The sequence below is a fragment of the Hylaeus anthracinus genome, unplaced genomic scaffold (genome assembly GCF_026225885.1).
Source record: "Hylaeus anthracinus isolate JK02 unplaced genomic scaffold, UHH_iyHylAnth1.0_haploid 11997, whole genome shotgun sequence".
Taxonomy (NCBI): Eukaryota; Metazoa; Arthropoda; class Insecta; order Hymenoptera; family Colletidae; genus Hylaeus; species Hylaeus anthracinus.
Window position 1 is genome coordinate 815565 of NW_026534344.1, and position 12133 is coordinate 827697.

A 12133-nucleotide genomic window follows, 5' to 3' on the forward strand; every position below is an offset into this window, starting at 1 on the left:
CTAGACGAAGGCGCCCACCACTACGCGAGTCAGTCGACGGTCTGCCGGCGAGCAGTGCGGACGCGTCGTCGAAAGGATACGGTTGTCGTTGCCCGCAAATATTTGCTGGCACGACCGCGATTTGCCCCACCGTCGGAGCCCACGGTAACGCGGACGGATCCCGCGGACAGAGAACCACCTCCTCTCTGCCCGGCCCGACGACCCTCCCTCCCTCGCGACGGGTTACCCGGTGTTCTACCAGCGCCGCGGCGGTTCCCCTCTATTGATCGAATTCGACCTGCGAAGTTTCTCCTAGCGTGTGCGGTAGTGGCGGCCGGCAGTGGCTCTCGCGTTACGTTCCTCGGTTAGTGCGGTAAATAATCGCGATACCTCGGCATGGCTGCTCCGGCCACTTGCACGCGGTTCAGTGACAACTACGAAGTCAAGGAGGAACTGGGCAAGTAAGTACAATAGAAAACCTCTCGCAACACCCGTTGGCGACATCGCGAGAAACGAACGAAACCGAGTGATCGAAAACAGACACCGTACGAAAAAACCGTGGTGATCGGTTAACATCGACCGCGTGTCGCGACCTGTTCTTTCGTTTCTCTTTGGCTCTCGTGTACACACACGCGTTACCTCTCTGTCTTTCCCTCTGCTCGTCCTCTCTTTCCCTCTCTCTCTCTCTCTCGCTCGTTCGCGCGTTACTTGTGCATCTGTCCTCTGTCGTCGTGTTTTTATCACGCGCGAACTGGTGTTACGGGAGTTTCATGCGTCGAGACGTATCTCGTGCCATCGACGGCTCGTTCCTCGTCGCTCGTTCGTCGTGTCGTCCACCATAGGATGCGACAGCGACGAACGAAACGTTCGGTGCCGATTTCCTGGCAGACGACGCCGTGTCGTCGGCCATGATTATTCTCTGCGTATGCGGGGCCTCTTTTCAACCGCGTAGCTACTGATTATGGGACCCGCGTGAAAGTGGACCATCCCCTTAAACCCCGTATCAGTATACGTACAAGATACTACTCCCAGTGCAGAGAAAAATAATCGATAAAATTGTTAGTGCAATCGACACCCAGAATAAAACTCCGATTGCTCCATAACCCTCCCGTGTTCTCGCAATTCGTTAAATTGAAACATTTCTAGTGATTTCTGGAATTCTAGGCAGGAATTTTGTATATTTAGGGGTGAGTGGTAGCGAGGAAAATTTCTTAGAATTATTCCGTGGATTTGTGTTTGGTTCGTAAGGAAGTGAGAGACAAGTGGAATCGGGGAAGCTCGCGTGCTCGGCACGCGCTGCACACCCTTTGATTACGCCACTGTCTCTTTCTTCTCTGGCCGTTTCCCCGCTGACGGTTCGTCGTTCTCTTTCTATCCGCCTTTCCCGTCGCCTCGATCGTTTCGCGTCCGTGTCTCTTGCTCGCGCGGGAGACACCCCGTTGCATTTCGTCTATATTTAAGCGGCACGGCCTGTCTGCTCGTGGCTCAGCCTCTATATATAAAGCGTCAGGGCGCTTGCCGTCCGCACGATGTGTCCGCCGTGGTGGTCTTCGCCGTCGAAAACGAGGTATCCGCATCGTACGCGGATCTGTCACCAAATCAATACGATGTCGTCGCGCTGCTTTTTACCTTCATCCCCCTCCTTCGACCTCTTTCTGGCGCTCTCCGCTTCACCCCTTCTTTCTCTTCCTGCCAGCACCTTGGCTCGTTCCGTCTTCTTCGCCTTTCTTTTCCCTTCAACGCCGACTTTCTCCGCGATCGCAGCCTTTACCCCTTCGACATTCCCCCGAATCACGGTTCAGCGACGGCAGGTGGTTGCAGCCTTGCACGACGTTGTCCCTAAAAGTCACTAGATCTCCATTTGTTTTCCTCAAGCTGCATTCTCTCATTTCGACACACTTGTCGTTCGATTTGAATACAGCTGAATGCACGTTGCGTTCGATACTATCGAAAATTGATAATTCGAGAGCGAGCATCCATCTTACGTGTAAGTGTAACGGGACTGGAAGACACGTTGGAATTCGAAGCTGATTCTTTTCGACTCTTTCCGAATCTGTCACGCCGCTGTTCCTTTTCTGTAAGACACTTTTATGTATTTGTTTTAATTAATACATAATATTTCATGCCGAAATCAACTTTTCGATCGGTGAATAATGTGTTCACAAATGAATTTAGCGACCTACTTTACGATTCTGTAAAGGGTTTCCTACGTCGGTATAGGTTAATTCAGCCTTAACATTTCCGGACACTGTTGCTAGGTATATTTAACCCCTTGTCTGTTTTCTCATAAGTATACCCGTCGCCGCAGTTAATAGGTTATGCCACCGATAAAAAAAAGTGTTAATAAATGATTGTCCGTCGTGCATACCGAGGTATCAGCGTTTCGATCGCGTGATACGAATTTTCTAGAAGTATAACGTCGATAGGACACGCGGTACGCCATTCGACGCGAGTTTCGACGTTCTATAGATGTCTCAAAGGGGCATGGATATCGGTCTCGTGTCACCCGTGACCTCGAGTGACCTCGTCTCGGAAAACAGAAGAATTTGTTTGACAAGCTGTGCACACGGTGCAAAAGGAACATTTCTGACCACACCCCGCGTCTTTTTGGCCGAGAGTTTCTGCCACGGTCGATAAACACGGAGCGTAGAGCACGCGTTATACAGTGTCACCTGCAACGTGTACCCCCGTTTGTTTGTTTCTCGTTACCGATCGCGTTCACCTCTTCAGGCCCGAACCATTCTGCTTCAAACGAAGACGAATTTAGCCTGATATTTGCTATGCCACGTTACACTGGTATTTCGTCACTCTGTTAGGTTATAAATGTTTATTTATTATTTTAATGGTTATTTGTTAGGGATACATCAGGCGCTCTGCGGGAGTATTGACATAGAATTTGTTATTCCAAAACAGTTCGGTATAAATTTGTAAGGAATATTGGAATAAATTTTGAATGAAGGGAATGGGTTTCAATGGAAGTTTATGGTTCCATCCGAGGACCTGAATAGATTCTGAGATCCTTGCTTTCGGTAGCTAGTATTTTTTTTTATTTTTTCTTATACATCCTTACTTTGTAAAAATTGTATCTAATCTGGTTTTGTTTCGAGGCAATCGTTTTATCCAAGCGCGTTTCATTCAGCCACAGAAACTGATCGAATCTAATTCGAACGCGGGCTCGCAATTAGGGTCGGCTGATTTAGAATATTGACCGCGCTTGTAAACACGCTCGAGCGATTCCCGTTTGTTTTCGAGTGTGTCGAAACTGCTGATGCTTGAATTCCGAATAATTTCGGCGCCGTTTCGAATATCGAAACGATATTTCCAGTAGTCGTCAATTTAGCTGTGACCGCGATTGCAGTCAATCGAGTCGTGGTAAAAACATTTCCCTCGATTTCTCGGTGGCGTCGGTTTTCGTGGAGTCTAGGGAATTTTCTGGACAGATTGGTATATCGTTGGATTGCTTGAAATTAACGGCAACGAGTCATTGTTATTATTGTAGGATTGTTGCATTTTAGTATTCAAGCATTTTAGGATCGAAGCATTTTAATATAAGATTGGAGTATTTTCTATATCCTGTACCCTCGAAACAAGTGGTACTTCTAGTAATCCTCCAAAACGTAACCCTGGTTCAAAGAGCGCAAATTTTGTTTGATGTTATTCATGATTGACCCATTCGTGACCATCTAAGCAGGAATCTGGAATTGATATGGGAAATTCTTGGTCTTCTCTTAACATTCAAGAGGGCCGAGAATTTACGATGAGGTCTCTCGCGTGATTTATCGCCGAGGGTGCAGAAGTGTATTCTGTGCGTCACGCCACGACTAAAAATATATATGTCGGTTTCAACGCGCGACACTTTATCGCGCGTTGGAAATTTCTAAAGAAAAATAAAATAGATCGATGACACGATCGAGCTACGTTGTTGTTTCATAATCAGAGTTGATAAGCCGTTATCGATTTTATTTTTCGATGCATCGACCGTGCATTGTTCCCTGCCTTTCCCCCTGTCCTTCATTTTCTTGTTATTTTCTAGTTAATTGATCCTCCTTCGCCCTTGTAATTTAATTACTCGGACTCGATAAAGTTCGCAGATAAACTATAGCGACGAGCTGAGATATAAAACATACAAGACTCTATGGCGATGACAATTCATTCTCGAGTTAATTTACCGAGCTAATCTACCAGCTAATCGAATTATCCTAACGTAATTATACAACGCCTCGTTGCAACGTCACGTTATTAAAAAGTTACGCTAGATTGGACACTTAAAATAAGCAATCTCTTCAAATTAATCACTCGAGGAAGTCCAAATTGGAGAAATCATAGCGAAAAGATCACAGATACGATACTGTATTGAAGGTAATGGCTGTTAAAATGTTGTAACTTTCGTATACAGTTGATATATTTATATTGGCTCCGTTCACGATAAACGGTCGACAATGTTCGTCGTTGGCATAAATTTCGCAAAGCGCGACGAGTCCCGATCGATCTCTCTGCGTGCGAGTATGTCTGTTTACATGTCCGCATTTACATCGATCATACACCCCGGGCGTTCCGTGGTCTCGGATTACGGTCGTCCGTCAACAAACAAACATATCCGTTCGTACTTCGATACCGATATTCGGCCGCGTACGTTCACGTGCTTCGCGACTGATTACAATTAGGCGAACTCGCGAGTCATCGGCGGATTCTGCGTTTTCCCCTCGATTCTCGCTCAATGTGGAACTCATCAATCATAGCGCTCGTTCTCTGTCGCTATACCTCCAGTTCTCGTTTAACAAACAACGTTTAAGCACGGAGAAATGGTTGGAGAAAGAAGGAAAAGGTTGGAGCGTGTTTCGCACCATCCCTCTGGATGATAACGCCTTCGACAGGTCTGACGATTGTACTTTGGGAACTCAAGTGTTCGTAGGGAGGTGTTTATCATGGAAGTTGGAGAGGAATTCGTCTACTCGTGTTTTGAAAGGTATTAGAGGTGGAGGCGGAGGGTAGGAATTAATTCTGTGAACTTGTAGTGGGTCATTTGTAATCGTAGTTTTGTATCAGCCATTTTGTTGTGGTATGATTAAAGTCGAGGTGTCGAAGAAATCTTAGAGGGCGTTCTACCACAATTGTGCTAGTTGAATGACATTATATTTCAATTATCTAGTAATCGATGGTTGAGATTTCGTAAAATTCAGCATTTCTTTTCGTGAGAACTCTGTTCGAGGGTGGATCGCGGGTCTATATTTGTATTCGTTCGATTCGATATCGCAGAATCGCCTAGGCGCTGGTGCTTACGGCCAAACCGATTCGTATATTAGTTTTGGCAACGGCCTACGCTGACATTAAGACCGAGGGTAAATATTGGCTTCATCGAAAACCACGAGGGAAACGCCAATTTCACGGTACGAAGTAGCGTGTTCCGCGAATACGCCTTTTCCTCTTTGCTAGCGTCGCGGGCAAAGAGTTTATGCGTTTTCAGATTTTCTTCCAGTTTCTAGATTATACTCTGCACCCTCAGGAAATCTCTCGAGACAAAGATTCCCGCGAAGCTTCCTTGGACTTTGCCAGATAGTGGAATTTTGCTGGTCTGAAAACGTAGGTAGAACGTGATGGTGGAATAAAGGTCGCGTAGAAATTGTATGGAGAGGATTGCGAGATTCGCTGTATACAGGGAAAATTGTGTGCTAAAAAATGGGTCGAAAATGTAGGATGAAAGTTTTTCGTGAGGACCTCCGTTCTTGAGTATAGCGATCTTGAAACTTGTAGAAATCTGTGTAGTCTGCTAGCCGCTGGGAGATACAGTTTAGCAATAGCTAGAGAGTAAACACAACTCGAATAAACAGATTAGATAAATATCACGGATCTGTGCATACACCGCTGTGTATCAACAAACCTGTTATTGCTTTCTTCGCGGAATATTTTTTGTAGAACTTGTCAAAGAAGCATTCCATAAATCGTGATCGAGTTTCGAGGTAAACGATCGTTGAAATATCTTTTGACTGAGCCAGGTTTCGAATCGCGAAAAATAGAAATTGTGCATCACGTTTTTCACTTTCATTGTTTGCAGAACGAAAGATATATATTCAGATATTATATTTCATACTATTCCTATGAACGTTGGTTCTTTTCTTTTTTTTTTATAGAGGTAAATAAATAGAGTTAGAAATAATTTCTCTTGAATAAGAATGTTTAATCAATTTAGAATTTTATTGAATTTTATTTAGAATTTCATCTCTTTCATTCCAGTTTTTCCTATTCACCACCTGTCTCTCATCTCGTAAATCCGCGTTTTCGTCGCCATCGACTCTTCTCTCCGTAAATGAGGAAATAAATTAGTAGTCACGGATCAACGCGAACTCAATCATCCCCCTCCGCCCCGTTATCGTTGCACGTGTCGTTTACAGAGAGGTAGTAGGTGAATCGATATCGAAGAGAAGTTATCGAGGCAGAGTTTACGGTGTTTTTATTACCGGTGCCGTATCCCGAACTTCCGAGATAAAATGCGCGAGGAAGTAAGTCGAATCCCTACCCCCAACCCCCTCTAAACGATCGATCGACGCTTTTCCAAAGTAGAAACGTCGATTCATCCTCCTTTTACGACTCCACGAAAATCCCTCGCGACAATTTACGACGCTTGGCTGTATTCCCGTCTTCGAACGACGCGAACGCGAATCCCTCTCGTGGATCTGCAATTCGAAATTATCGTAAGCAATCGTTCCGAAGGAAATAGGAACGGGAAACTTTCTACGGTGGAATTAAAAAGTAACTGGTAGGGTTTGGTCATTTTTTCATCGATTGTTGGATTTTTTTTTTGTGTTCAGGGAGGTTTTAGATGTGTCTCGATGAAATTGAGAGGGTGGATGTTATTTGATTCCTGAAATTAATAAGAAAAATGATAAAGTCGATCGTCACAAGAAATTTTCTACAGGATTTCTAGAGATATCTCTACCAATATTTCTTTATCGTCCCCTCTGGATAGAGCCACGAACCTGTTGAACCGCAAATTGCTGGATTTGCAAGAATTATTGCCGCCACACTCTACGTTAACGACCCTTAAAACAGGGATTTTTGTTCCTATCCTTGTTTCGCGTCCCTTTTACGGAGCAATTCTAGCAGCTTTACAAAAAGAGTTTCTCCTTTTCCAACCTTGGCGGGTCTATTTCGTCTCTTCTGTCTTACAATCGTAGAGAGATATCGCAGAAATTAAAACTTATCTGGGTCAGCATCGAGTCCTCGGACTTGCTCCAAACTTACCCTCATTATTTAATCTAGATTTAGACTCTTGACTTTATCCAATTAAACGGAACTTCGTATAGTGTTAGCGATGCTTATCTCGGACAGAATTCAGAATTAAGACTCGTTACACTTACTTAGCCCACCTTGTACACATTCTTCTTAGGAAACAAAGAAATTGTTTGAATTTGCGCACTCAGTTACCAAGCAGAATCGTGTATTCCTTTTCTTAATAATTCAGCACAACCTAGATCCAATTCCTAAGTTGCCCGGTTAGGAGTATCTATCTATTTGTCGAGATTCACAGAATGGAAGGTTTCGACTGGTTCTCTATCCTCCAGCAGGGTCTACAGTCAGGACTCTGCATCTTTTATTCCAATCTTCTTGCGTTTCTTCTTTTTTTCGCCTAGCTAGGGATGGGAAACTACTCGGTGGGAAGGACTATCATTGGAGAGCAGCCAAACCTATCCAACGCCAGAGGTAGGGGAGAATGAGCTGTCGGACGAGCCGCGTTTCCTCGGGTCTGGCAGAGCTAGGCTGCATTAATTCCCAGGTCTCAGCCGCATTCTTCATCGATCAGGAATCTCCACTAGCAAACCCCTAATAAGACTCATAGCTGTCCAATACTGTCGTCCCTTTCCCTCTCACCTAGGACGCTCAAGTTTACTTTGATCCTATCTTAACTTTGTTGACGTGGACCTAACCCAATATTAGCGGAATCTGTTATTAGCAAGTCTGCCGCGATCTATCTCAGCCTCGATCGGTCTTAATTCTTGCTACTTCAAGATCAACCGAATTCAAATTTGCCCTAATCCGATCTCAATTAGGTCAACGTGGGAGAATGATGGATAAATGCGTTCCTGGGCTGGCACACGAGTTTGTTTAGGTTCGATTAGTGTAAAGTTTGGGTTTCAGTGTGAATATAGTGTGATGAACTTGGAAGGACTAGGGACCGGGAGGACCTGAAGTAGGTTCGATAGGATCAGCTTAGGTTTGACCCATTCATGATCCAGGATGGCATAGATAGTTGATTAAGCAAAGAGTGTTGGATTAAAAATCATATAATTCCTCCATAGTGTGATATTCGTCCCTCGAGGTTTTTAGTAGCAACACACGATATTCTGATACGTATTCTTGTCATCTTTTTTTCAAATGAAAAATTGAATTCTACTTCGGAATTGTCCAAGTTTCCATTTCCCCAGTTTTACAAAAGAAACGAACCTCATCTTTCTGTCTTGTTCTTTCAATCGTGCTCGTGGGCGAATCAAACGTAAACCAATCCAGGGCCTCGAAGAATTTCTTCAGGAATTTTCACAATTCAGGGCGACGTGCAGGCTCGAAGCCACGGTTCGTTCGCCAAACGACGACGTCCTGCGCGCCCTTTGGAAGCAATTGCCGGAATTACGAGGCGTCTTTAGTTTTTACGGGCCTTAAAGACGACATTTTTACCAGCCGTTATCCTTCTCTGGGCGTTTCAGCTTTACGAGGTAATTTTGCCACGACGAGCGAGCACGCCGAGAAAAAAGGGGACAACGGGGCATGGTAATGCGCGGAATAAAGAAAAACGAAAATTCATAACGCCTCGCCGCCTCGCGAAAAGCCCCTGACTAATGGCAAAGTCCAACAGAATCGCGTGGTCTAGGGTTATCCACCTCTGCATCGAGTAAAAAGAGCATTCAAGATGTTCTTTCACTCTCTGTAGCTTTGAATTATTTTTAGAAATAATAAATTAATACGTTGACTGCCATTCTTGAAAATTTTTGCTTAACAATGTTTTCTTCGCGGAAACTCTGAATGACTTTCTCATAAATGGGGATGAAAATTGTTTGAAAAACGTAGAGACTATCTCGACACAATCACTGGTAAAATCGAGGAGCCTGGATAGCCCCGTGCGCGTAACTTTTGCCTCGATGAACTTCAACATTTACGCCTCGTAAAATTGCGTCCAGCTCTCCGTGTTCGTCAGCTCTTTCATCGCATAATTAACGACGAACCATCCGGCTACTGTCGACGTCGCTTCTTTACGCCGCGCGATTTTCAATTGCGCGATATTGAATGTTTTGGAGTCGTCGTTGTGTGACACTTCTCTCGCGAATATTGGCTTTGGGAGTGGGACGTCGTCACAGCTGGCCAAAGTATTATTTTCAGCAACAAATGATGGGTCGTCTATTTTATTTTAAATCACATATTCGAATAGTAATCAAAGTGTAGTTTTTCGTTGACTCTCTTCACAAAAAAATTCCTCCAAAATCTATTTTCCTGATCCAACAAATATTTTCCCTATCGAGCAGCCCCATCAACACCCTCCAAACGTCCCTGTACATTTGGCAAATGTTTGCGTGAAAGTCGGTCGCTATTTGCGAAAACTTTAACCATTCCCCGTGCATTTTCGGTTGTTTCGGTGTCCGTGGGAGGAGTGGGGGCGCTACCGATCGAAAATTGAAAATATACAATGGTGGTAGCTCGTAATTCGCGACGGGAAACCGATCGACTGAAACAGCACGGGTAAGTATGCACTCTGGCGCATAATAATTAGGAAGTATTAACGAGCGCGTTAATTAATCGTGCGAACGGGCGGCGCACGGTCAACGACCGCCCCGCAAAATCTCATTAAACGCGCGACCGCTCGAATCGAGCCACCCCTCTCGGCGTTGCATCCGATTCACCCCCTCTAGACTCTACCCTCTCGGATATTACCAACGAATTCAACTTGGCTGAGATCAATTTTCGAGCCAGACCCCAGAAACATCCTAATATTCGGCCACTCCAGGATCGCGTCGTCTCGATCGATCTCTGTGTACGTCGAGCTTATCATTCTGGATGATAAGATTCCATGCTTTTCTTTGGAGAACTTTCTATCACGTAGGTGTTGTTTGTTAAACTATTTGGGAATATTTCAGGAACGAATTTTAGAAAATATGTTAGGGTTAGTTGCATACAGGTTTTGTTGGATTATTAGTTTACTTGTGACGTAAGAAAGCATTTCCTTAAAAAAATTCATCGACTCATTATGCTAGCTTATATACATTCCCCAATTTTCAACAAAAAACCACTATGTTCTTTCATCTAAAAAATGTCCTAACCAGTTCCAGCGACCATCTTCGTAACCAAACCTCGCGAACCTTACTACCATAGCAGCGTAGTAGAAGAACCTATACCTTCTACCATAGTACTTGCTACCCCTAAATTTAGGGAGTCTCCTCATCCATCCCCTGGGCCAATCGAGGAGTCAATTCCACCGCTTTCACAAACAATTTCCCGCGTAAGAGGATCGTGGACACACGTTACAGAAAATTTCTGATGAAACGTGGGGGTTAACGTGGCTCGTCTATCGGCGCAGGTCGCCACGATTCGGAGCCATTCGGTGCAAAGAGGGTAACTCACGTGTTCTGGCGAGTCCTCCCCGGAGACATTCCCAAGGCGACCGCGATCGATACCCTCGGCACTCTTCGTGCCTGTGGATTCAAGTCACTGGATATACAGGGTGTACCCTAACGTGTCATTACCCAGTTTTCGGGGATTCGGGACAGGAAGGCTACGAAAAAGTTGGCCTGACGCACGCCCACGAAAGGAGGGTTTTCAACCCTTCCAACGCTTCCAATTATCATTTTTCATACAGAAAACATGAACCACTTTTTGAAATTCTATTTTATTATCAAGTTTCTTTCGGTTGTGAGGTGGACGGTCGGTATAGCGACCTGGCGTGGACTCGTCGCGTGCTTTTACGCTGTCGACGTAATATTAAACGTCGGTTGCGTAAGATAAGAAACCGCGTGCTCGGTTCGTTGCATTTTTTTTCTTGTGATAATTCCGGGCATTCCTTTTTTCCGTCACCTGCTTTCGTTTCGCGTCGCTTTGTCTCGGCCAACGAGAATATTTATACGGTGTTTCTGAGAGAATTATTACGGTCCCTCGGAGAAACGTTTCCTTTCCCAAGGCTCGATACCACGATAAATCAATCAAAGTAATGGCGTTTCGCGAAAAGTGCACGCAACTCCTCTCTCTCTCTCTTTCTTTCTCTCGCGCGAGCCACAGCGATAAGGGTTTGCATTTTCATGAAATAGCTCTTCGCTCGAGGCAAGGTTGCTGCGTGCACAACTCTGGATTATTTTTGCAACGTGGACGAAAGGCTCGTAACGGATAATTTATAAGATCCCGTTCGAAATTTGCAAACAGGCCGTGCTGCAAATATTTGCACAGGGAGTAGGTGTTTCAGGGGAAGGGTGGAGAAGTTCGAGACTCGGGTGAACTAGTTCAGAGTGAGAAAGTTTGAATGTAGGGTAGGAAAAGTGGCGGATGAGAGAGTGGGGGCTCGATCATTATTTTTAATGAATTTATAATGTCAACACGAAGGAAAATATTTGAAGTGGGAAAGCATGTGCGTGTAAGGATAGAAATTTAATGAATCTTTGGGTTCCTTAGGAATCACAGAAAAAAAATGAATTCATCGTTTAAAAATTACAATTCAAATGGCGCAGTCGATTTATTTTGAACTTTAATTTCGAATAAATTTTCTCTTCTACTTTGAATAAATCGTCCCATGCTGATTTTATTCGTACTTTGTTACTCGAATAAAATTGTGTCCACGGTTGGGAGGACGAATTAATGGAGTTTAGCGACATCGAATCCAAAATCGTCCACGTGCGCGGTTTGAATTCGAAATTGCTGGATTTGCGTGTAAATTCGTTAGCCCCGTTTCGCGACATTTAACGCCGAGTAATTTTTTGCACGCGACTGATTAACGGCAACAAATATTCCGGTGTAAAATTTCACGCCGGCGTCGCGACGCTTCGTTCATTATTCCATTTTCACCTGTCGCGCGCCAGCGTCGCGTTATTCCGTCGTATTTAATTCCCTTCGTGTCTGAAAAAAATATCTCGCAATGTAATTAAGCGTGAGCTCCTTTCCACGCGGGGGACGAACCTTTTTTACCTAG

General features: G+C 44.5%; 1 protein-coding gene across 31 annotated transcripts in view; it reads left to right on the forward strand.

The window, feature by feature from the left end:
* Positions 1–40: 40 nt before the first annotated feature.
* The window catches only part of LOC128889650 (calcium/calmodulin-dependent protein kinase type II alpha chain), a 100173-nt gene continuing 88080 nt past the window's right edge, over positions 41–12133 (forward strand). For 9 of the 31 annotated variants that reach the window (XM_054147445.1, XM_054147446.1, XM_054147450.1 and 6 more), the window contains exon 1: positions 45–440. In XM_054147445.1, coding sequence (XP_054003420.1) covers positions 376–440 — 65 coding nt within the window. In that variant the 5' untranslated portion in view covers positions 45–375. Of the gene's footprint in view, positions 441–12133 lie in introns of all 31 variants that reach the window. The other 22 variants (XM_054147457.1, XM_054147458.1, XM_054147461.1 and 19 more) reach the window with 6 other exon arrangements.